This window comes from Oryza glaberrima, chromosome 5 (assembly GCF_000147395.1).
Source record: "Oryza glaberrima chromosome 5, OglaRS2, whole genome shotgun sequence".
NCBI classification, from domain to species: Eukaryota; Viridiplantae; Streptophyta; class Magnoliopsida; order Poales; family Poaceae; genus Oryza; species Oryza glaberrima.
Window position 1 is genome coordinate 6,397,786 of NC_068330.1, and position 26,786 is coordinate 6,424,571.

General features: G+C 42.9%; 3 protein-coding genes and 1 pseudogene across 3 annotated transcripts; 3 read left to right on the forward strand and 1 right to left on the reverse strand.

Annotated features, from left to right (window-relative positions):
- Window positions 1-6,405: 6,405 nt before the first annotated feature.
- LOC127773447 (uncharacterized) lies at window positions 6,406-7,340 on the forward strand (annotated as a pseudogene).
- A 2,849-nt stretch (window positions 7,341-10,189) lies between these two features.
- Window positions 10,190-11,599, forward strand: LOC127774633 (BURP domain-containing protein 6-like). Its single transcript, XM_052300914.1, has 2 exons — window positions 10,190-10,279; window positions 10,570-11,599. Exon 2 carries the CDS (start codon window positions 10,612-10,614, stop codon window positions 11,407-11,409), a length of 798 nt encoding a protein of 265 aa, XP_052156874.1. The 5' UTR covers window positions 10,190-10,279; window positions 10,570-10,611; the 3' UTR covers window positions 11,410-11,599.
- Window positions 11,600-15,727: 4,128 nt separating this feature from the next.
- LOC127774875 (BURP domain-containing protein 2) lies at window positions 15,728-17,392 on the forward strand. The gene is made up of 2 exons (XM_052301168.1): window positions 15,728-15,823; window positions 16,262-17,392. Exons 1-2 carry the CDS (start codon window positions 15,788-15,790, stop codon window positions 17,087-17,089), a joined length of 864 nt encoding a protein of 287 aa, XP_052157128.1. The 5' UTR covers window positions 15,728-15,787; the 3' UTR covers window positions 17,090-17,392.
- Window positions 17,393-25,023: 7,631 nt separating this feature from the next.
- On the reverse strand, window positions 25,024-26,010 carry LOC127774876 (uncharacterized). Its single transcript, XM_052301169.1, has one exon. The coding sequence runs from the start codon at window positions 25,910-25,912 to the stop codon at window positions 25,214-25,216; it is 699 nt and encodes a 232-aa protein (XP_052157129.1). The 5' UTR covers window positions 25,913-26,010; the 3' UTR covers window positions 25,024-25,213.
- Between the last annotated feature and the right edge of the window lie 776 nt (window positions 26,011-26,786).

Below are 26,786 nucleotides of genomic sequence, written 5' to 3' on the forward strand. Positions count from 1 at the left end.
CTATAAATAGGACCCCCTAGTCCTCCTCTTTCGTTTGCCCCAACTCCCGTCCTCTCCCGTGCCTCCTAGCCGCCGCGCCGCCGCTGCTTAGCCTCGCCGCCGCCGCCGGCCATCTCCGGCGCCGCCGCGCAGCCGTCTCCGCCGTCGCCGCCGCTTGCCGCCACCGCCATTAGGTGCGTGGGAGCGACGAGAAGCCCGGCCGCACCTCCGCCTTCGCCGCCGGCCGTCGGAGCCCCGTCGCCGCCGGTCAACCGAACCACCGCTGCCGCCCGTTCGTCGCCGGCCACCGTCGGTCGTCGTTTGGCACGTTGGTGAGTACCAACGGGTTCGTCTCGTCGTTCTCTATGTATAGATGTCCTCCAAAATCCCGGCCGACCACCCTAGCTCCGGCGAGGTCGCCATCCGAGCCGGCCACCATTGATGACGTCATCATGACATCATCATCTTTTCCTTTTCCCTTTTTCTAATAGATTAAATCTTCGGAAAATCATAACTAAATAACCGTAGCTCCGTTTCAGGTGGTTCAAGTTGCTAAATTTTTCTAAAATTGAGATCTACATGTTAAAAATATCCACATGAACTGTTTATGTTTGTTTTTGTACTGTTTTGTTGATTTTTGTATATTTGCTTTAGTTTCCGACGTTCCGGAGGAGAGCGTTTCCGTTGAGGAAGGTTCCGAAGCGTTTGCGGAAGCCCAAGGCAAGTCACACAGATCACAAACAACCCTTTGAGCATGTTGAACCCGTTTAAAGCTAATGTTTTATTTCAACTTATGCATTATTTTCGAATGTCATCGGGTGGTGAACCTTTTCCCAATTAATTAATGGCCGAAGATGATCTTATTTTCCTATGGGTTATAATGTGATTAGCATGAACCTTATATATTGGATTGGTTCAGCTAAATGCCATATGTATGTTTGCTTAGCCATGCTTAGAAACATTAGCTAACTAAAGGGGTTAAATATAAATTATATTATATTATTCTTGTTAATTATGGTTATATTCAATGGTAGCTCACGATGGTTAATTGTGTGATGGTAAATAATTGCTAATTAAAACCTGGTTAAGGTGGGTTGTGAGCATATGGTTTTGATGGTTGTGCTCATGACAATTAAGGACCGGTTCGCGAGCTACTGTTGTGAAACATTTACCGTGCCAACCACAAGCCAGCGTGGGCAACGGCTTTATCTTTTGTATAGCATGATTCATTATAGTGTGCCAGACTGTGAAGCGGCGAGAAGTCCGTGGGGGTCGCTGGGGAGTCCATTGCCTCTGGTTTTGAGGGGGAGATTATGATCCAGGAACGGTGCACTGTGGTGAGTAGTGTTGTGCGAGGGGTATTGTCACAGTTCTTTTCCGAGGTACCGTGGTGGTACTAAGGCGCATGGTAACATGTTGTGGGATTGTGTCTTGTGGGTACAGTGGTACACCTCTGATCAGAGTTTAATCTATTCGAATAGCCGTACCCACGGTTATGGGTGAGTTGAGCAATGTTTTTCGTGATTAGTCTCATATTACACATTAAATGGTAACGGTGTTAGTTAATGTAACTCCTGGTTTGGGATGGTATATTCCTAGTTTGGAGGTTTAATTTGTTCAACTGGGGTTGGTTGTTCAAATGAGGTTGGGCCTATGCAACACGGGTGTGTTGTATGGTGTTTATTTAATATTGATTAATTATACAACTGTTTTACTATTCTCTTAAATATTTGTTAAATGCTGTTATGCAAATGAGCTATATTATGCCATCCTTTGTTATCCTGTGCACTTGCATATTTGCTGTGTGGCTTGTTGAGTATGTCATATGCTCATTCTTGCAATATTCAATCATCAGAAGAGGAGTATTTCAGCGAAGGTGATGATCTGAAGGATTGAGCTTGTTCTGGTTAAGATGCCTGTGGAGTGGAGTCGCCATAGCTGTTCCGTAGTTTGTTATAGTTTTTTTTTTCCGCTGCGTAGAAGGTTATTCTTTGAGAGGAACTATCTACCTCTGTAATAATTTATTATTTGCGAATATTAAATAGTTATTTATTTGTACTCTATTATCAATTTGTTATTGTGTGCCTCGGTTGATTCCTGGACGAGGGTTTAACACACATGTAAGCGTTTGGAATTTTGGATAGAAATTCCGGGCGTGACATTAGTCTAAGTAAGATAGATTTTCATCTTTGCGGGTTCATTGTTTAGTATTCATACTAAGTGCTCTAGTACTAGGACTCTTGATAAAGAAGGAAGTTCATGTACAAGTATTAGAGTAGTAATTAATAACTTAGACGTGGTGTCTAGGTTACAGATTACCTTTGTTTGTTGTGTATCCCACGGATTTGTCAGAGGTAGGCGGCAGGTGGTGATAGCCCTGAATCCCGTCCCAATAATCCTCCACGTTCGGATACATCATAGAGCTATAGCAGGAACCACGCTGGCAGACCAGCAGGGGTCGGTGCCCGAAGCAACAGATAGGAAATTACCTTTGCTTAGCTTAGATAATTAAAACACATAGAATGTCCTCTCTAGCTTGCCTAGCCTACCTATAGTTGTTGTCCCTGGATTGCCTTAGCCTTAGGTAGATTACACGCGTTCCCTGAGTTCGATATCCTTTTGGGGTCACCCGAAGGTGAAGTGCTACAGCGGTATTCTGTGTGCTTGCGGATTTATCTGTGGTCGTAAGAAATACCAACAAGCATTTCTGGCGCCGTTGCCGGGGAACGGTTGCTAATCTTTATTTCTATTTCTTCTTCTTTTATTCCTTTCCTTAATGGAGCAACCCACAATTCAAAACCTTTCTGCTCCTCGGGCTGATCTTTGTGAGCCATCGTGTTCTTCAAAACCAATCCTTTCGGATGGCTATGAAATCAGTCCTGGCTTTATAGCCATGGTTCGAGAGAAAACCTTCTCTAGTAGTATCGGCGAAAACCCATACCTCCATCTTTGGGACTTTGAGCTAGTGTGTTCTTGCATATCCATCATAGGCATGACACATGAAACTCTTAAGTGGAAATTGTTTCATTTTTCTCATAGAGATGAAGCGAAGCAATGGTACACTATCATTTTTTCCATTCCTGCTTGACTGCTTTCCTAAAGCAGCCTAAACAGGATCAATAGAATATCACACATGCGCCATTACTATGCCTCACGTTCTAGTTCTAAACGCAAGGAACTTACATATATTAGTATAAGGGTCTATCAAGAAATTCCACGGTGAATGGGAGGAGCTTAAGTGCAATTTCTGCCTTACTTTCTTTCCATTAACCTGTGTAATCAATCTTCGATTAGACATCCTTTCTTTCCGACAGAACGAGAAGGAATCCCTCGGTGCAGCCTGAGTAAGGTTCTCACTGTTAACTCAGTTTGTCCCAGACTTGTCTTTACATGACCATGTGTTGTTACAACATTTTCGGTACAGGTTTGATAAGGAGTCTGTTGAAAATCTCGATATTTCCGCTGGATGATCGTTTGTACACAAGACAACTGTCGAAGGAAGAGAACTCTTAGATCTTATCTTAGAGAATGATTCTTTTGGCCAAAGCGAAGCCGTCCCGGAGGTTGAGATTATCCATGAGGAACCTCTGCACGTGGAATCGGAACCCGACTCAACTATCGAATCCTCATCCCAGTCGCAGGAGCCGAAGGAAGAAGAAATTCATCCTCCGGAAATTCCATTCCAATTCGAGGAGGATCTTTTCAAAGATTATGGGAACACCTCGAATTATTCCTGCGAGAAGAGACCACCGACCAAGGTCAATTCTAATGAACCTCTCGATAAAGCTATGCTTAAAGAGACGGTGAAGAAGTTGACCACCATCGTGAGTAATGAATGTTTAAGGGAAGGAGAGCTCTCATCTGAATCGATTCAGATACGATGCCACTCCTCAACCATTACGTGTCTCATTGGAGGTAATTTGGTCCGTGTTCTGTATAATCCCTCTGTTGGTGCCAATATTATGTCAGCAACCTTTGCATTTGATTGCTTAGGGGACAAACCGTTGGAACCAACCGTCAAAACCTTCCGAATTTCCACAAACTCTACTACCGAAGGTTTAGGGATTATCTCTGGAGTGCCCACACGGCACAACAGCGTTGAGGTCATCTTAGATTTTCATGTGTTCGATATATCTGATTTCGACATACTCATAGGCCATCCCATAGAGAAACTCTTAGATATGCCCGAATCCGGTGTCCTCAACCTGAACATAGGAAGAATCGCCACCTCTGTCCTTGTGTTGCAATCAATCAATTCATTGACGGAGCCTCTTCCTATTCCTGAACCAATTGAGAAGGTGATGGCCGTTTCTCCATTCGAGGCCCCAGAGTCTATTTCAATGAATCCATCGAAGAATTCAATGAAGGGGAGGATGAATCTGGAGAAACGATTGATCTGCCAAAAATGGATCAGCCGTCATGTGCCCCAATTGAGCTAAAGCCCTTACCTTCAGGCCTACACTATGCATTTCTGAACGGTGATGCGGAGTCTCCAGTCATTATAAGTGACAAACTCTCTGAGAGGGAGACGACCCAACTTATCACCGTTTTAGAAAAGCATCATGTTTCTTTTGGCTATTCCCTCCAAGACTTAAAAGGCATCAGTCTTGCCCTCTGCACTCATCGCATTCCCTTAGAACCATCTTGCACACCATCTAGGGAACCTCAGAGGAGGTTAAACAATGCGATGAGGGAGGTCGTCAAAAAAGGAAGTCTTGAAACTCCTATATGCCGGGATTATTTATCCCGTGCCATATAGTGAGTGGGTTAGCCCTGTTCAAGTAGTGCCTAAGAAGGGAGGCATGATGGTCGTTGAAAACTCGAACAACGAGTTGATCCCACAACGAACCGTCACGGGATGGAGAATGTGTATTGACTATAGGAAACTCAACAAGGCTACTAAGAAGGATCATTTTCCACTGCCTTTCATTGATGAAATGCTTGAGCGGCTAGCAAACCATTCCTTCTTTTGTTTCCTTGATGGGTATTCTGGTTATCACCAAATCCCCATCCATCCCGATGATCAAAGTAAGACCACGTTCACGTGCCCGTACGGAACATATGCATATTGAAGAATGTCGTTCGGGTTGTGCAATGCACCCACGTCATTTCAAAGATGCATGATGTCTATTTTCTCTGACATGATCGAGGACATCATGGAAGTCCTCATGGACGATTTTTCAGTCTATGGTAAATCCTTCGATCATTGTTTGGAGAACTTAAACAAGGTCTTACAAAGATGTCAAGAAAAGGACTTGATACTTAATTGGGAAAAGTGACACTTCATGGTTCGTGAAGGAATAGTCCTGGGACATCAAATCTCCGAAAGGGGAATTAAGGTGGACAGAGCAAAAATTGAAGTAATTTGACAGCTTCCACCTCCTGTCAATGTCAAGGGAGTCCGTAGCTTCTTGGGTCATGCGGGGTTCTATAGGCGTTTCATAAAGGATTTTTTAAAAATCGCTAGACCCTTAACTGCCTTGCTAGCTAAGGATGTTCCGTTCGACTTTGATGATGAGTGTTTAAAGTCCTTTAAATTCCTTAAGGATTCACTCATCTCAGCACCAATCATCCAACCTCCTGATTGATCGTTGCCGTTTGAAATCATGTGCGATGCTAGTGATTTTGCCGTGGGAGCTGTTCTTGGACAAACTAAGGATAGAAAACACCATGCTATAGCATATGCTAATAAAACGTTGACTAGAGCTCAGCTTAATTATGCCACAGCTGAAAAAGAGCTCCTAGCCGTAGTGTTTGCCATTGATAAGTTCATGTCATATTTAGTGGGAGCTAAGGTAATTGTTTACTCTGATCATGCTGCACTAAAATACCTGCTCACTAAAAAAGATGCAAAACCTCGGCTGATTAGGTGGATTCTTCTACTCCAAGAATTTGACATTGAAATTAAGGATAAAAAAGGAGTAGAGAATTCTGTTGCAGATCATTTGTCGCGTATGCAAGTCACTAACATGCAGGAGCTACCGATAAATGACTGTCCGCGAGATGACATGCTGTTGAAAGTCACAGACTATGACTCGTGGTATGCAACCATCGTCAACTTCATGGTCGCGGGGCATGTACCACCGGGAGAAAATAAGAAGAAGTTGATCTACGAGAGCCGTAGGCACTTACCTTTATAGAGTCTGTTCAGACGGCTTACTACGGAGATGCGTTCCGGCAGATGAAGGCATGCAGATCATTGAGAAGTGTCATGCTGCCCCATATGTAGGTCACTATGGAGCATTCAGGACACACGCAAAGATCTGGTGGAGTGGATTCTTTTGGCCATCGATGTATGATGACACAAAGGAATTCGTTTGGAGATGCACAAGGTGCCAGAAGCATGGAGGGATCACTGCTCGAGATGCGATGCCACTAACATACAACCTTCAAGTTTAGCTATTTGATGTATGGGGCATCGACTTCATGGGACCTTTCCCAAAGTCCTATGACTGCGAGTATATCCTGGTGGCCGTTGACTATGTGTCCAAGTGGGTAGAGGCAATGCCATGCAGGGCCGCAGACACCAAGCATGCCCGCCGGATGTTCCATGAGATTATTTTCCCTTGTTTTGGAACTCCACGGATGGTGATAAGTGACGGAGGGTCTCATTTTATCGATAAGACCTTTTGAAACTTTTTGCAAGAACTTGGGGCTCAGCACAACATTGCCACTCCGTATCATCCCCAGATAAGTGGACAAGCAGAAACGAGCAACAAACAAATCAAGAATATTCTGCAGAAGACTGTCAATGAGATTGGGAAGGCATGGAAGAACAAGCTACCTGATGCATGGGCATATAGGACTGCTTATAAGACGCCCATCGGCATGTCACCATACCACCTTGTCTACGAAAAGACTTTTCACCTTCCAGTACAGTTGGAACACAGGGTGCACTGGGCTATCCGGACTTGGAACATGGACTTAAAGAAAGCCGGACAGCACAGAAAGATGCAGCTCTCTGAGCTGGAGGAATGGAGGGACAAGGCCTACCACAATGCCAAGATCTACAAGGAAAGAACAAAAAGATGGCATGATAAATGAATCAAGCACAAGGAGTTCAAAGCTGGGGACAAGGTGCTGCTGTTCAACTCACGGGTGAAGCTTATCGGACATGGAAAACTTCGAAGTAAATGGATGGGTCCATATACCGTCGTCGACGCTTCATCGCATGGAGCCATCACGCTATGCGACAACGAAGGTAACATCTTAGTGGTATCCAACTTAGTGGTAGGTATTATTACTAATCATTTCCACTAGTGTTGGTGAAATATGTGTATGCAGGTAATTTGAGGAGAAAACACATCCGTCATGTGACAAAATGCATCTCTGCGCATTCAGGACGCGTTTACACGGATTAGTGGCCCAATAAGTCAATAAAACCATTTAGACTTGGGCCAAAACATAACCCAGGTGGTTGGAGGCCCAATAAGCAATCTCCCGGCTCAACGAGAGGCCGGGAAGAGAGTTTTTGGGTTCGGCCGAACCAATCATGGCGCTTCCCGCCATCCGCTTTCACCGGGACGGCTCGGATTTCTTCCCAGAGGCGGTTGCAGGGTGTTTTAGACAATTCCCATGCCCCTAACCGTTATTTGGAGCCTATATAAGGAGGAGCTCACTCACATTCCAATAGACACAACTTTGAGCTGAATTACAAGAGGCTCTATTGTATCTTTTGTACATTAGAATAAGGTAGAGAGTGAGGGGAAGCTCTGGAGGAGTGCCCGGAAGTTTGGCGCTCATCGGACTTCTACCTCGACGAGTATAGCTTCTTAGGAGGAATTATGGAGGAGTACCAGAGCTGTCGGTACACTCTGCTCCAGGTTCGGAGAACTTCTTCTATAAAGTAAGCATTCGTATTCCTTTCTTATGTTATTTAATTATTTAGTCTAAGTAAGATAGATTTCCATCTTTGCGGGTTCATTGTTTAGTATTCATACTAAGTGCTCTAGTACTAGGACTCTAGATAAAGAAGGAAGTTCCTGTATAAGTATTAGAGTAGTAATTAATAACTTAGACGTGGTGTCTAGGTTAGAGATTACCTTTGTTTGTTGTGTATCCCACGGATTTGTCAGAGGTAGGCGGCAGGTGGTGACAGCCCTGAATCCTGTCTCAGTAATCCTCCATGTTCGGATACATCATAGAGCTATAGCCGGAACCACGCTGGTAGACCAGCAGGGGTCGGTGCCCGAAGCAACATATAGGAAATTACCTTTGCTTAGCTTAGATAATTAAAACACATAGAAAGTCCTCTCTAGCCTACCTAGCCTACCTTGTCCTTGGATTGTCTTATCCTTAGGTGGATTACACACGTTCCTTGAGTTCGATATCCTTTTGGGGTCACCCGAAGGTGAAGTGATACAGCGGTATTCCGTGCGCTTGCGGATTTATCTGTGGTCGTAAGAAATACCAACAAATATTTGTATGCATGTAATTATGGATGAAAACCACCCTCCACGCGAAGAGAAACACACCTCTGGCCAATCTATGGGCTAACTAATCATATGAAACTAACATAATTGAAGCGAATTTAGTATGCACCGTCATGAGGACCCACAGGATAGTGACTAAGGCGAAAATGATGAAGAAAGGCGGTGAATGTGGTTCCTCTGAACCAAGGTTCAGTCAAACCTGGAGTGTGACTAATCACCGCCAGCTTCCACGTGTCACTTCCTCAGGCCTCCACAATGGCGATTATGCTTGATTCCCAAGCTACATAAGGAGAAGTTTCCACTCTCAAAACACCAAAAAGTTGAGTACAACTCACTTTTATATTTAGCCTACTCTACAGTAGAGTTAGAATATAGGAAGATAGTGAGGGAAAGCTCCGAAAAAAGTGCCCAAAATATCGGAGTTCTCTCCGAGTTTCGAAGGAGTGCATGTCGACATTCTCTCCATGGGGTGTACTGGAGGATTGCTAGAGATGTCGGCACTCTCTCCTATCTTGTATCTCGACAAATACTTCTTTTATATAAGTAAGTATTCATGATTTTCTTTAGTATTTACTTCAGTTATTTAAGTAAGATATATTCTAATCATTGTGGATTTATCGCTTAGTATTTATATTATGTACTCTAGTACTAAGACTCTAGATAAAGAAGGAAGTTTTTGGCCGAGTTGTAATCAATATTGTAGAGGTGCTATCTAGGTTAGAGGTTACCATCATTTGTTGTATGCTCCATGGAATGCAGATATAGGCAGCTGTGACAAACATGTCCGTTCTTCTTAATCCTCCACGTTCGGGTACATCATAGAGCTACAGGTCGGAGTCCATTGGCAAACAGGGGTGAACCGATGCTCGAAGAAACTAATAGAGTTTTACCTTAACTTAACTAAGATTATTTACCCAAAGGAATCCTATCTCTCCTAAGCCTACCATTTAATTGTTGTCCTTAGAAAAATCCTTAATTGTTGTCCTTAGAAAAATCCTATTTCTTGGATTATACACATATGCTTCTTGTGATTCAATACACTTACAATACTCTGATGTGAAATGCTATATCGGTATCTATGTACTTGCGGATTTATGTGTGACAGTAACAAATTAATACCAACAAGGATTGTATTCATCGAGTGTTCCCTATGATTCATTAAATTTGTTGCCTACGGCAGACTGTTACGTCTTTTAGTACAAGTTCATATTCAATACCTATATCGAGAAAAAAATCAAATTGTGGAAAGTATATATGGTTACTTTTACAATTTGATTTGTTTTTTTTACTCCATGCATATATTGAATTTGATTGTTTTTCAATGAACATGCGATACAATAACCTACTTTTGTAATTTTTTGAAAAAAAAAACATTCATAACTATTTGAACCGCTTGTAAAAAAAAAAAAGTTCTCATGGCCTCGTCCATGGATAGAACTGAGCCAAACTAAAATCTCTCTATTGGGGAATCCATAAATTACTAGAAATAGACATGCATGTTGGATTATTCAAAGAATATCGAGAAGGACACGGGTAACCCCAGCCACAGAATGATTGCTGTTAAGCTATCAGACTGCTCAATAATAGAGACATGTTCGCATGAATGCGATATATATATCGAGTAGCAGCATTGCTACATCTGATAATAAGACTGATATGTATATATTTCGTTCCGTATCCACAGTGGGGCCAATGCAATATATTACGTGTTCGTCATCTTCCCACTCCTCCTCTATAAATAGCTCCCAAAATTTATGGCCTGCTTGTGCTCAGTTCACTCTTATCAGTGAATTAGAACATATACTTGTTTCCTTGACAGCTCGTTATTTAGCATGGCTAGGTCACTTTCTGCTCTCCTACTCCTTCTGGTGAGAGATATATATATTAGTTAGAGATTGAAAATTAAGTTGAAATTACTCTAGCTAGAATTTAAATTAACAGGAACAATATATGCCCCATAGTTAAAACGGTTGATGGATGAACTCATGAACATGGAGTTCATTGAATTCTGATGAGAACGTAATATAAGTTTTTTTTTTACTTATCTTTCGTTGTAACTTTTGGTTCATAAGTATGTATGCATGTTAGCTAGCAAGTAGGTATATTTTGAAATCAAGTTAATAATTTTCAATTCAACTTGTTTCTGACTGCACTGCAGGTCGCCGCCGCGGGAGACAGCCATGCCGCGTCGCCAGCGTAGATGTACTGGAAGATCGCGCTCCCGACCTCGCCGATGCCCGGCGCCATCCGCGACCTCATCAACCCGGCGAGCTCAGCGGGGTCAGCTTCGAAGGAGGACACGGTGGGCAACGTGTTCTTCCTCGAGAAGGACCTCTTCCCGGGCTCCAAGATGACGCTCCACTTCACCCGCGCCACCGCCGGCGCCGCGCTGCTCCCCCGCGGCCGAGCCGACTCCGTCCCGTTCGCCACCGAAAAGCTCCCGGAGATCCTCTCCCAGCTCTCCGTCCCCGCCGGCTCCCCGGCCGCCGACGCCATGAGGTCCACCCTCGCCGAGTCCGAGGCCGCGCCGCTCGCCGGCGAGGCGAAGCACTGCGCGACGTCGCTCGAGTCCATGGTGGAGTTCGCCGCGTCCAGCCTCGGCACCCGCGACGTGCACGCCGTGTCCACGGAGGTCGACAGGGCAGGGCCGGCGCCGAGGCAGGCGTACAGGGTGGAGGCCGTGAGGCCCGTGCCGGTGTCCGGCGGCGACATGGTGGCGTGCCACGGCATGGCCTACGCGTACGCCGTGTTCGGGTGCCACACGACCACAGCGGCGGCGTACACGGTGGCGCTCTCCGGCGCCGACGGGACTAGGGCGGAGGCGCTCGCGGCGTGCCACGCCGACGCGGCCCGGGGGTGGCGGAGGCGTACAAGAGGCTCGGCGTGGCGCCCGGGAGCGTGCCGGTGTGCCACTTCTTGCCACAGGACGACATGCTCTGGGTGCGTAACTGAGCGCGCGCGCGTGAAAGGGGATAAAAATTGTGTGATCTCAAGATAGCTCCTTCCTATATTTTGGAGCTATACGCGTATCATGTCTTATCATATGTGTGTGCGACGACCCGAAATGCCACTACTATACTTGTGGCAGCATGTTAATAAGTCTGCATGTACGATTCATCGATCCATACATCTTGTATGACAATGTTACACGGTTGTATACACCACTACGTAAAATATTTTCTTAGCTACTCCCAACATATGCAGGCAAATGAGGGGAAGATGGATGTGTGCCGTTGGATGCAGTGGTTGGCTGGGATGAAGTGAATTGCAAGACCGTGACTTTCCATCCAAAGTCAGAGGATCCGTTTCCGGCCATGAGAAGGCTCGCCGGTAATACGATAGGCTCCCGAGAGTATACGGGCTGCCCGCGAAAAAGGTATCTTCACTAATAGGTTCTTAAGCACTCCACTTGAGTTTTTTTTCGCAAGCGGGTCTCCTGAGTGTCCTGTATGTGCTTAGGATAAAAATGGAGCGGATATGGATGGATAATGCTTATACAATATTTCTTTCCGTATTTTCTGTCGGATAGGAAAACGAATACGAAAGCTCGGATATGAAAACAAATATGAATTATCTCGAATATGAATAAAGATCGAATATGATCGGACACGAATAGGGAAATAAATATTTCTCAGAACATGAAAACCACTTCAATTTCTAATAGAAACAAATACTATCATATATAAATATATCATTTTATATAATAAGTTTGATCATAGAGTCAACAATACTAATTAAATTTAACATGTACATCAGAGTTGATATAAATACATGTCTAACTGAAATTATAATATAAAATATAGTAAAATTTATAAAAAAATATTTAAATATTTAAGTAATATTAATAGTGTGGGCTAGTATCTTGAGATGGGCTACTATTAAAATTCTAAAGAAGTAAGTTGAAGGTCTAGAGTTAGAAAGAAATGAGATATGTCTCATGCCTTCAGTGGATATCTGAATAGCATTTTGTTCATCGGATATCCTTCTATTATTCATATTCATCGAAAACTCTGATATACTATATTCGCATTCATATAAAAAAATATCTTTATCCGGACTATCCATGAATTATCCGCTCCGTTTTCATCCATAGTATGCTGGCTGTAAAACTGGCTGCCTATGAAGAGGACTTGGTTTTTCACAGGAAGGCCATTTAAGGGCTCGTATATGTTTACACCTTACTCAGGCCAGGCCCGCCTACGATGACCATTCCGTGTATATATATTCCAGCCCAAGCATTAAGCATATTCTAGATGATATGCATTAGAACATGAAAAGGATGGAAATTTTTTTAGAACTCAAACTTTATTCCATTGCTCAAACATATTCATTACATGGTTTTCATACAATTTAGAATACGTACTGAAATGGTCTTTCATATCCTTAGCAAATCACCTTCTGCTTGGATAAGCTAGGTTGGCGATATTGTGGCAAAACAAATGCTGGATTTCATTGGTCATCTCTCGCATTTTTTGCTAACTTGTCAGCCATGCGATTGACCTCTCTCGTTATCCACAAGACCACAACACCTGCAATAAGCTAAAAGGAATATTTGCTTGAATTTAACTCAGTAACCGCTGAAGATTCGAATGCGCTGGATCAGCTTCAAAATGTCTCATATTCATTGTATTTGCGATCGTCTCGTTGTCCGTTAAAAATATGGTACCTGCAAAATCAAGAAATATCGCCACTTATATTGTCAATTGTAGAGCCAGAAGTTCAGCTTGTAGGGAAGATTGAGCCATTGTAGTTGTAGCTTTTAGGAAAACTAGGAAGGTAGCCCGCGCACTCACGCGGGCATGTATCATAGGTTGTATTTGAGATACTTATAAGTAATAGGCTGATTGTGTTAAATGTCGTATTTGTTATATAGCAAAATATAGGTATATGAATCTTATATCGTTGATTTGATTATAAACAGAGCAATAGTTAGATTAGAAATCAGACGTGGAGCTTATAATTAATTATAGATTATTTCTCTTTTAGTCATACAAAGTAGGAAGGGGAGAGGAATGACACATAGAAGGGATAGTTTAGAGTACTCTCACTAAATTATAAGTCTAGGCTAACTAGAGAAGAATAAAGAAAAGCATCATTTCTATATTTTTAATATATAGTTATCTTAGTATATGCTTGCTAATGTACAACTATGCCTACTAGTATATCGAGAAACCATCCCAAATTGTCGAGTTTCTTACGACAATCCATCATGACTATCCAACCGGTTAAAGATATGGAGAAGTACCCGCACCCGGAACCTTTCTTAGCCTTATCTACGCACGTGAACGAATACACGTATTGAGTTGTCACCATCAGCGGCCTATCTTTACGTATGCGTGGCATATAGCACCACTTAATGATATCTAATAATCTAAGCACCGCGCTTACATTACTAAATATTACCAAATAAATGAACACTAAGCCAATACCATTGCATATCTCCAGTAAGCTAGCTACATAATAAATACGAGTCAAGTATAAACCGAAGTTGGTACTCGAATAATTATGCAAGTATAGTAAAGGACCAAAACTATATAAAAAACAATATTTAATTATTGAATAAAGTCTTACAAGAGAGGAAGAGCTACTAGAACCATACCCGACTTCTCTGCAAGACATGAAGAACTAAGGAAGAATATTTAATTCTAACTCTACTAGCACTAGAGCAAAATATGTAAACTAAGGTTGCGCTCGTTACCTCCTGTTCCCAACTTCCCTTCCTCGTTTTCCACGCGCACGCTTTTCAAACTGCTAAATGGTGTGTTTTTTGCTAATCCATACTAATCCATTTTTGAAAAAAAAATTAGCAAATACTTAGTTAATTACCCCCTAATCGCTGCTCCGTTTTCCGTGCCAGGGAGTGAGGGTTCCCAAACCTCACTCCCGAACTCAGCCTAAGAGAGCTTCTTCACTTGATTTCCTTCTTGGTGTATATTGAAGTGAAGTTGGGGAGGTCCTTTTATAGATTGAGTATGATGATTGGAGCGCCAATACCAGTACAACCGTCATTAGAAGGTCGGTATGTAACCGCCTTCGGCTTGGGCCTGGGCGATCGGAGCCAGGCATGGGTCGGCGGAACCCAAGGTTGGCCGAACCGTGGTTGGCCTCCCTGGGCCAGTCCTTCGTCCTAGACGTCTCCTGACAGATCCTCGGCCCAGTGGCATAGTGGTTGGGCCCATTTGTAGGTGTTTCAATGAGATTCTGGGCACATCCATCCTATATCTGCCACATGTCGACCTCTAATTGGTTAAACGGTTATTTTCAATCATTTCTCCTCCATTTATGTGATGATCTCTTGTAAACAAATACTTTATCAAGTACAAGTGGAACTAGATTATTTCTAAATAAATATGCATGCAAGCATTGCTAGTTCTCCATTATCTACAAAAGTATTGACAGTCAAAATTGGTCTATAACTACCGTCAGCAATGACAACCTAATAACATCCGATTTTTAATTTATTTGAATTGTTGATTTATATTACTCATATTTTACTATGTAAAATTTAAAATACGTAATTTGAACATAGGCCAACAAGCAAACAACACTGAAATATTAAAAAATTGACAACAAGTATTATGTCATGTTAATCATTCTACATAATAAAAATTAGGAAAGTACAAAGTCAACTTTTTAACCTTTTAGAGCCATATTAAGTTACCACGTATCACTAATATTATTTTCAACTATCAAATCTATTTTTATAAAAATCTTAATCCGTGACATGTTACAACTTTAAAAAAAATCTTACAAATCCAAGGAAAATAACATCTAATAATTGGCTTTCACTTAAATCAATTAGAAAAATTACAAAAAAAAATCCACTCCACATCACCCTCACATGCGTCCATCACTACACACCCACTCTAGCTCGAGCTCTACGCTTTTCATTACTCTCTCGTTCCTATTTTGTATAACTAAAAGAGAATTAATCAATAATTATAAGCTCCACGTCTGATTTCTAATCTAACTATTTCTCTGTTTATAATCAAACCAACAATATATATAATATCAATATGCCATATTTTGCTATATAACAAATACGACATTTAACACAATCGATCTATTACTTATAAGTATATATCTGAAATACACTACAATATATGCCCGCGCGAATGCACAGGCTACCCTCCTAGTTGCTCAATAATATAGATATCCGGCATGATCGTGAATGCGATATAGCATCTTTGCTACATGACATATTTTTTTATTCTGCATAATCCAGTGGGGCCAATGCAATGTATTATTTGTTCGTCTTCTTCCCGCTTCCCTGATCTATAAATAGCTCCCAAAAGCTATGAACTGCTTGTGCTCAGTTTCACTCTTATCAGTGAATTAGATCATATACTTGTGTCCTTGACAGCTCGTTAATTAGCATGGCTAGGTCTCTCGCTGCTCTCCTTCTCCTTCTGGTGAGCAGACACACATATATATCGCTCTTTGTATGGTTTAGTTGTTTTGAGCTAGAAGCCTAGAACAGAGATAAGTTGGGAGAGAGATATATATTATTTAGAGATTGAAGATTAAGTTAAAATTACGTACCCTAACCTTTTTTTTTTTTGCGGGGAACCCTAGCTAAACTTTTAAACTAACTGGATCAACATGTTTACCTTAAGATGGTTGATGGATCAACATATGGAGTTCATTGAATTTCTGATGAGAACGTAATACAATTAGTACTTATTCCAGTTGCAACTTTTGGCTTTGATAGTTTTCAATTCAACTAGTTTCTGATTTCAGGTGTGTGTGTCTATATGTATATATATATATATATATATATATATATATATATATATCTGAACTCTGAAGTTAACCGTTTTAAATTCAACTTGTTTCTGACTGCATTTCAGGTCGCAGCCGCGGGAGCCAGCCATGCCGCGTCGCCGGCGGAGATGTACTGGAAGATCGCGCTCCCGACCTCGCCGATGCCCGGCGCCATTCGCGACCTCATCAGCCCGGCGAGCTCAGCGGCCTCAGCTTCGAAGGATAAGGAGGATACGGTGGGCTCCGTGTTCTTCCTCGAGAAGGACCTCTTCCCGGGCTCCAAGATGACGCTCCACTTCACCCGCGCCACCGCCGGCGCCGCGCTGCTCCCTCGCGGCCGCGCCGACTCCGTCCCGTTCGCCTCCGAAAAGCTCCCGGAGATCCTCTCCCAGCTCTCCATCCCCGCCGGCTCGCCGACCGCCGACGCCATGCGGTCCACGCTCGCCGTGTGCGAGGCCGCGCGGATCGCCAGCGAGACGGCGCCCAAGCACAAGCACTACTGCGCCACGTCGCTCGAGTCCATGGTCGAGCTCGTCGCCTCCAGCCTCGGCACCCGCGACGTCCACGCCGTGTCCACGGAGGTGGTCAACAGGGCCGGGCCGACGCCGAGGCAGGCGTACAGGGTGGAGGCCGTGAGGCCCGTGCCGGTGCCCGGGGGCGACATGGTGGCATGCCACAGGATGCCCTACGCGTACGCCGTGTTCGGGGTGCACGGGATCAAGGGCGCGGCGTACACGGTGACGCTGGCCGGCGCCGACGGGACCATGGCGGAGGCGGTGGCGGCATGCCACGGGGACGTGGACGGGCACGGCGTGGCGGTGGCGGAGGCGTACAAGAGGCTCGGCGTGGCGCCCGGGAAGGTGGCCGTCTGCCACTTCCTGCCTCAGGACGACATGCTCTGGGTGCGCAACTGAATGAAGCAGCTACCTGCGCGCCATCCATGGCTAATTAAGCTCCTTCCTATATTTTCGATCTACCTGCCGGCTGGCTATCATGCTATCATCGCGTGTGTGTGCGCGCCGATCCGACATGCCCACACTACACGTGTTTTATTTTGTTAATTAATAAGTCTGGACAACCAGGTCATCTTGTACGGCACTTCTCCCCTCTGTCCTGAAATAAACCAACTTATAAAGATTGAAGTTTTTCGCAAAATAAATCAACTTCTACCTTCTTGGCTACCACCAATTCGCAAAACGAGAAATTTCATTACTTCAATACCCCACATCTACAAATTCAACAAATACAACGTTTATATTAATTAAATGCATTATGGTCTTTTGTTTTTCTCCTTAAAATATTCGTGGAATGCTAGGGTTTAAGATTAATTTTAGGGACCAACCGATATTCAAGTTTGGGTGCCAACGGATATTACACATGCGTAATTAAGTAGACTTTTAAAAATAATTTTATCAATATTAGGAATGTGCCGTTTGTTAGGAGATGCATTCGTGAGTATGTGAACGTGTTGCGTGTGTAGTAATGTGTGTCAGTCCTGTAAGGATAATTTTATCATTCTTGAGAAGGTATCTGGAGATATATATTTTTAATGACAAATTTGATATATCTAGATACTAAATATCTCGAGGTAAAAAAAAATTTTAGTTTAAAATTTAGTTATTTTAACCTACTTTCTTAAGGACGGTGAAATTACTCGTCCTGTGATTGAAAACAAAATAGCCTTACTAAATTTTGGCACGAGCGAGAAGGCCCGACCGTGTCCATGCCATCTTCACTGTGCACCCATGTCTTCATGTTCACCTTGTCCTCGATACTCTTCCATACCTATTGCCTTTATAAATATTGCTGATTTTTTTATCAAGATATATAAGAGATGGGACACTGAAAAAATTTCACAAATGTTTGATCAGAAAGCTACTGAATCAATCTTACAGGTACAAATTATTCCACAAGTTTTGGAGGACCAACTTTGCTGGAAACATACCCAATCAGGTGAGTGCAACAAAAAAGTGCTTACAAAGAAGTTCACTCTCATCTTCATCCTCATCAACCCTCTGTTCCTACTTTAACAATCAATCTTCTTAAAGAAGTTTGGAAAAACAATTTCCCTAATATTGCCTCAACTTGTTCAAGATGTGGTCAGCAGGTAGATGATTTTCACCTTTTCTTTCATGGTCAATTTTCAAGGCTAACTTGGTTTGTATCTGATTTTCACCTTCAAATAGATGCTCTCACACCAATGCAGACAGTGCAAGATATTTTAGCTTATTTGCTTGCTACTATGAAAACTGAAAATGCGCGATAAAAAATCTCTATCATGCTTTCGAAGATTTGGAAAGCCATAAATGACTACAATTTCAAATCAAAGGAATGGGAGCCATACCACGTATGTGAATTGGGATTAGGTGATTTAACAACTGCACACAACTTCGACCATCCATTTTTGTGATCACCGGTTCAGATCAAAAGCTACAGTACCCACATGAACAGTATTTGCTGATACGATAATATGAACAGTACCATGTGCGACCTGAGCCGTTCAATTTATATCCAATGATGCGTACTACTACTGCTTAAGTTACGGTCACTATTGTGACTGCACCTGATCCAAATAATCCCATATATGTAATAATGCTGCATCTACTTACACCCAACTGACACAACTACAAAGTTCAAAAGAACCAGAGGTAATAACAGATAGAGTAAAGTCCATCACCGGTCCCTAAACTTGTACCGTCGTGTCATCCCGTTCCCTAAACTCACAAATCGACCGTTCAGGTCCTCAAACTTGTTCGACTGTGTCATCCCGGTCCCTAAACTTGCAAATCACTCGTTTAGGTCCTCCAACTTATTCAGTTGTGTCACCCTGGTCCCTAAACTTGGATTTGAATATCATCTGGTTTAAATAGGACGGTCTAAAGACTTTATATTTAAAAAAATTCATAACTTTTTCATGTGAACTCTAATGAAGACAAACTTTATATCAAACTTATAGCCCTCAACGCGATCTACAACTTTGTAGTTGAATTTTTTTTTATTTTAAGTCATTTTTTGTCCCAAAATGTAATTTTAAAATTAAAATTTCAAAATCTATAAACATGCAACAATATTTTGGGACCCTAAACAGTTTTAATTAAAAAACTTTTCAACTATAAAGTTGTAGGTCGCGTCGAGGGCTACAATTTTTATATAAAGTTTATCTTCATTAAAGTTCACATGAAAAAGTTATGAATTATTTTTTAATATAAAGTTTTTAGACCGTCCTGTTTAGGGACTAGGGTGACACAACTGAACAAGTTAGAGGACCTAAACGAGTGATCTGTAAGTTTAGGGACCGGGATGATACAGTCAAACAAGTTTGAGGACCTGAACGGTCGATTTGCGAGTTTAGGAATCAGAATGACACAGCGATATAAATTTAGGGACCGGTGATGGACTTTGATAATACAAATGCTTTTCACAACTGTTTGCCTATTCCGTTAGGCACCAGATGCTATGCAGATGCCTCGTGGAAGGACAACGTCACAACCTTACTGTCGTTGGAATCTTTATATGTGCAGAAGTTTTTATTCAAGCTCAGAGCCGTCCCGGGGGAGTGCGACCAACGCGATCGCACAGGGCCCCCAATCTTCAAGGGGCCCCCAATCCCACCTGCTCGTCGCTGGACGTCTGTGCGTCTGCCGTTGTGTGTTGTGCCGCAGCAAAGTAGCAAGCATCAAAGCGGCAAGGCAGCAAGTAAACGCCTTTGCCCTCCATGACGCAACGCATGCCGTAGTGTGTATGTGCACTAATTTTTTATTTTTATTTTGGTCACAAGGTCTATGATTTATCTAGTATGCATACTAAATTAAATACTATTTTTAACATCTTTATCTATATGTTCATAGGTTTATATAGCATTTCAACTTTCAAGTTTCAACCATCTTCTGCAAATCATTGAAAATTTTATTTCGGGAAACAATAAAAGAATTATGCTTTTCAATTGAAGATTACGCGCATATACACTTTTTGTTCCACTCCAATTTATATTGCTGCAAAATATATCATGGGGTATAAGGGTGTGCGTTTGAGAGGATGGAAAAGAGAAATTGACAAGATACGTCGGCCATTAATGAATAATTAATTGAGTATTAATAATTTCAAACTTGAAAATGGATTAATATTATTTTTAAAGCAACTTTTCAATATCTATTTCATAAAAAACGCACCATCTATAGCATTGCGGGAAATATGTGCACGTAAAATGAGAGAGGATTTCTCTCTTTGTGCTGCAAGTAGCCAAAGTTTTTATTATTTTATTTTATAGATTATGTTTAGTATTTGGATAATATTTTTGCACGGGGCCTCCAAAATTCATGGGACGGCCCTGTTCAAGCTACCTCTTTAAAATATACCTCCTCTCTCTAAGCTGAACTTGCAGGTATAATACTAGCATAGTAGCATACAAGGTGTGTTCCAGACTTCAAATACAACATCCAATCTTCATTTCAGATAACCAATCCCTGCTCTCCATGCTACAAACAACAACACTTTGCACATTATGCACTACACTGGAGTCTTCGGCCTCTTCTCTTCCATTGCAGATTTTAACACAAAGAGAAGCAACCAACATATATAAGAGGGATAAAAGGAGAGGCAAACAAAATGGATGATTATCTATCAAGAAAAGTTAGGACTACAGCAACAGTAAGTACTCCAAGAGTTAGAACACTTTTACCACAACAACACTCATCTGTTACTCTGCTAGCTGTCCTACTTAAGGATAATCTGTTATTTTCCCCAATGGAGGATGTCAACATACTCATGTACTATTATGTTTCTAGTTACAATAATTACTTTACAAAATCATGTCTAATCTATTTTTAATATTTTTCAAGCTAATACTTAACTAATCATGTGCTAATGAGCAGTTTCGTTTTGCATACATGAGGAATTAGTTCGTTTTGTACGCATGGGGAATTAGTTTGCAACTTGCACTCTCTAACATAGCCCAATGAAGAGCATATCGGTCGGTTCATGTTGTAAAAGATGACAAAAGTAAGTAAATCAATTAGTAAGTGATGAAAAGGCATTTATAAGTGTTAACACATCAGTTGGGTTTGGTATTTTGAGAAATCATATTTACGAGATGATATTTTGACGAAGCCCAGTTTTAACGGAGGCATAACCCCTAATTTGTCACCACCATTGCTTGCATTGCTCCCGGTAATCTCGTTATTTACAAAATTGAAGGAAATTTTGCAGCTTGCCAGCATTTCGGCATGTGGTCTGTGGGCAGTGAAATGGGCTTGCAGAGTTGCATTAGGCCAATCTACCGGCTGCAAACAAGGAAAAACTACTTAGTACTGTAGTTGGGTTGGGTTAGAGATCTTGCAGAAAAGGACGCGAATCCATGTACCATGCCAAATGGCCCATCTCTATGTCGCTCTATTCTATTGGGTGGCATGGATCAATCAGCCCAACAAAACGGGAAACTAAATTCAATCTTAAGGCATGGTGCCTCGTTTTTCATAACATCTAAAAAGGTAAAATGTCATTAGAAAAATTACAAGATAGATCTATACTATGATATATTACTTCACAACTTATTACTGCACATTTAAATTCAATCTATACAAATTTGAATTTTTTTTCAATCAATACAAATTATTACTATGCAAACAATTCAACACATAAAATTATATAAAGAAAGAAAAAAATGTAGTAGGCACAATCTGTTTGTTTCAACTTAAATAGGTGGTATTTAAACTTAAATGTTCGTGGAGTGATATATCTTATATTTACCAATCTTGTCAACAAAAAATTCATGACTATTTGAATACATAAATTAATCAAGCGGACCATCCCTCGACAAAGGGCATCATTCCCTATGAAATACCTCAACTTATACCACTAGCCATCGCAAGACTATACAACGCGGCCTTCAACCCCTTTTTGATAAACCAGTTGGATGTATAGCCTACTGGTACGGAAGAAACATGGGAATAGCGAAACAAACAACGTTGGTCGGATTGGTCCTGACGTTGCAGCCTGTCTACCTCCTTATGGCGTTAAAAGTCTCCAAGGAATTTCTGGAGGTTCCTGACAATGTGGGAAAGAAAAATGGCTGCTATGGGTGGGATCGGGAGAACTCACGGGTGGAAAATACAAGACCAACTGGGAAAGAAAAACAAGCATGCCAATGGCACATGGTGAGTTAGGAGCACTACTACGAAAACAATTTTCATAGCATCACCATTTTATTTTTACTGGCGAGTTTAGTGAACACACGCTTGTAAAAATACTTGAGAGGGATTGCGGTCACCATCCATCAGTGAAAATCAATTTTCACTGACTGTTTTGCAAGCGGACCTCTTAAGTAACCACCATCGAAAATAGCTGGAAGCTGCTAAGGAGCACCGACTGCAAATATTTTTTCACTATACTAAAATTTCACACGGATGGCATGGACTCCATCTTATCTCCACCTTACACAGATAGACTCCATCTCCTCCTCTTATCCTCCTCACACCCTCTCACCCCCCTCCCCTCCCTCTCGGTGGCCATGGCAGCCACGGTGATAGCGATGCGTGCAGCAGATCTAGCCGTGGGATGGGTGTGGGCCTCCCCGTGCCCTCAAAATCTGAAGGAGGCAGGTCTCCTTCCTCCTTCCTCCTCGTCTAGCCGCTGCCGTGGCGGAGGCCGACCCTCGGCCTCCTTCCTCTTCAGTCCAGATGTGGCGGAGTTAGATAGCCTCCTTCCTCCTCGTCAAGCCACCGCCGTGGAGTCCTTCATCTATGTCGAGCTGCCGCTGTGAAGCTCTTCCTTCGCTGCCGATCCACTGTTGTGAAGCTCAAAGCCGACAGTGAGACGTGGCTTGTTTCAATGGTGAGCATGCTGTGGTGGTGCTGGTGGTGGAGGCAGCCGCTGTTGTTCTTGTTGCGGTGAGAATGTTTTGGATCTTGGCGGCTGGGGAGGCAGCAGTGGAAGTTGGGATTAGAACATATTTGAGGATTTCTATTTTCTACGGGATCAGGTACTTCTTAGCAATCTATCTTTTCTGATATGTCATTTTGGAAATCTGGAATTGCATTGAGGCCAGCATATCCAAATTGATGCTTGAATTTGTGATTGTCGAATTGCATCTGAATTGGTTTGAATGTGATTTTTTTTACACCGGAGAACATCTTCACAGGTGGTTCGCTTAAGGGATGCACTTGTAAAAATTAATTTTCGCTAGCGGTCCTCATAAGCGGTGCGCGCAAGCAGTTCTGTTACTGCTTGTGAGCTTTAGTTGATGGCAGGGCGCCTAGCCGCCTCAAAATAGCTTCTTGGCTGTCACCAAAGATGCCTTTTGTAGTAGTGAGTGCTCAACCTGGAAACGTTTGCAAGGGTGTTGTGGGTGAGATGACTTTGTCATGAATAGAAGGTGCTAGAGAAGATATTGGTAGGGATAGAAACCCATACGAAGATATAGATAAATTCCTACTTTTGGCAACTACGACAATAACAATAGGCAAAGGGGAGACAATACACTTGTGTGACTCAATTTGGATACACGGAAGACACCTTAAGGATGTAACACCACAAATTTACACAATCTCTAAAAAGAAAAATAGGACTCTCAGCCAATCCATCGAAAGTAACACATGGATACAAGACCTCAATTTCTCACCTGATGCGAGCATCATTGGTCGAACTCCTAGGCCAACTAGTTACCCTATAGAATACAATATAGGGGTGCATCTCACTGCCAATAAAGGAAATGAAATTACTTGGAAGGACACAAGCCATGGAGTATACACGTGAAGTGCTAGAGCCAAAAATTGGTAAAGACTAGGGCTAAGATAAGGCTCACCTAATAAGGTGTTAGATTTCATTTTGGAGGCAGGCCTAGGGCTCCACCCCTTTACATAGCTAGATCTAACAACACAAATTATGAGATGATGATTTGGAATCCTTGGGCTTTAACAAAATGCAAGCTCTTTACCTGGATATTCTTGCAAAACAAAGTGTAGATGTTCGGCAGACTTGTAGTCTATGACTAACCAAATAACTACACCATTTATCTGCTTTCTTGACACACCCACGAAACATCCTTCCATCTCCTAACGAAATGCAAATACATGAGGAGAATCTTGGATATATTATTTGCATGGACAGTACGAGAACAACTTAAGCCATCAAGATGAAGGAGACGACAGTCCATAAATGGTGAACAACACTAGCCACGAGCCCTAGCCCAGGCCTGCCATATAAAGAGGAACTACACGCTCATCCTATTAACAGTGTAGGAAATCTAGAAGCAGTAACTAGAGTGTTCTAGAAAAGGGAATTATCCACAATAGCTTTGGGCCCAAAAATTAAGGAGGCCAAATACTGGCCATGTACAAAGGTAGAGATAGGTATAAGCTCTATACTATCTAGAGACTAATGTCATAGAACAGTTGGAGACAATATGGTCTCTACCATTAATGTATCAAAATTTTTTTTCTTACTCTTCTTTCCTTTCTTTCAGCATCATGCAACAAAATTTGATCTAATAAATACTAAGAGTTGACTCTAAACTATTGTCATGCATAACAACCATGTTTGTACTTTCTCCTTTATCTTTCTTCCATGTTATTAAATTTACTTGCATGGTAATATAGAGACCACTAATAAAAACCGTTGTATATGCCCTTAGGAGCAGCAAAGCACCTCCCAAAGCTAATACCTTAGCTCTCTCATCCTGCTTTATTGTTGTTTCTTCTTCTAATATGCAAATTTTTCCCTTACTATACTCAATGAAAATGACATATTTAGTATCGGTTCTTAAGAAAAATCCCCTTAAGGATAAAAAAACCAATTGGCATAAGACTAATTAAACAATAATTAGACGCAATTATTTGTCTATAGCTTATTTGAAGCAAAGGTCGGAATAAATTCTATTATCTAAAAATTTAGACGCGATCATCTCAAAGGGATTTAATGAAAAACGAATGCGATTATTTGGCAACTCGTCTATGCCAAGAACAAAGCCTTTATCAAATCTCACTGCGAGGAACACATCATCATGCTTCATGCATGCATCAACGACTTAACATTTGCACTCCTCCTTAGCTCGGCTCTGCCGTCGCCGTGCGCAGCGAGAGCTTGCAGTGCGCAATGGCGCTCTCGATGCCGTCCTGCAAGTGCTGGGCCGAGCCGTCTGTACCGCGGCGCGGCGGCGGCGGCGCCGCCATGGAGGAGCGGCTCGTCTTCGTCTTGCCGGTCGTCGTCGGGGCAGCGACCACCATTGCTGCTGGGTCTGGACCTCCGCGGCGGCGCGCGAGGCTCGTCGCGATCTTGTTCAGGTACTTCCGTGCGGCCTCCTTCGGGTTAGTAGTAGTGGCGGCGCGCCGCTCCTCCTCGCCGCCGGCGATCGCGCGCGCCTCCAGCCGCGGCATCGAGTCCGCCCGGACCTTCGCCAAGAATCGGCCGCTCTGTCCCTCCGGCGACACCGCGCCACCGCCGCCGGCAGCCTTCGGCTTCCGCAGCTTGCGAAGAAGAAGCTCGCGGAGCCTAGCAGCCGGCCCGAGCGCCGCCGCCACGCCGCCGCCGCGACCATCTTCGTCCTCGTCGGACGCCACGTTCACCGCCCCGCCACCACCATCATCGGCACCAGCAAAATCAACCTCCTCCTTTCCTCCCGACACCACCCACCGGTCGCCGAACGCAGTGAGGTCGAGGTCAAAGAGCGACGACAATGACGACGAGGACGACATCGACTTCACGTCGGCATCATCATCGACGAAGTTTTCTTCTTCGGTGGCCATCGCATCCGCCGCGCTCTGGCTGTGGATGGATGTCGTCGTCGTGGAGTGATCGAATGGTCGAGCGCGTGTCGACGGTTTTGACGAGGTGGAAAGGAGAGACGTGTGATGGATACTTGGATAGTCGTAGAGGAGCAGCAAGAGATGTCTTGACGTTTAGCGGGTCAAAGAGGAGGATGATGATGATGATGATGATGCATGGGGGTAGCCTAGGGATATGCCAGCGTCATACTTCACCCTTAACATAAATAGTGATCTCTGTGAGCAATTTTTGTTCATTCTATGGTGCAAAGATATGATATATCTTTTCATTAATACTTAAATTACAATTTCGGGGAAAACTTTTCTTTGCATATAAAACTTTTGTTCCCACCGTGATATAGAAATATCTTTCTATATCTCATCACTAGGGTTGGCAACAGGGCAGATCGAGATTGGGTTGAAAAACAGAAGCTCTGGCCCCAATCCCTTATTTCCTCCCATGCCGCCCTCCTCTGGAAGAAGAAAACGGGAGAAATAAAACAACTACGGGCGACGATGTGGGCAGCGAAGAACGGTGTGGGGCACTAGCAGTGAGAGGGAGAGAAGATATAGCGTCGGGAGGTGGCCAGAGAGAAGGGAACGACGTGCCAACGGCTAGATCTGTCAGGGAGACAGTGTGCTTAAGCGACAGTGTAGGACTATGCTAGCTATGCGACTCACTACATAGGCATTGATGACTAGGAGGTGTCTAGGGTTTTGCGTTAATACCCTCCTTTTTATACCTAGATCCTGCTGGGTTGAAGGACGAGGTGGGTCTTTTTATATAAACTTGGTAGCCAAGTTAGGTAGGCCACATTCCGCTGAAACCCGTGGGTGACCCGTTAGTAGGAACAGC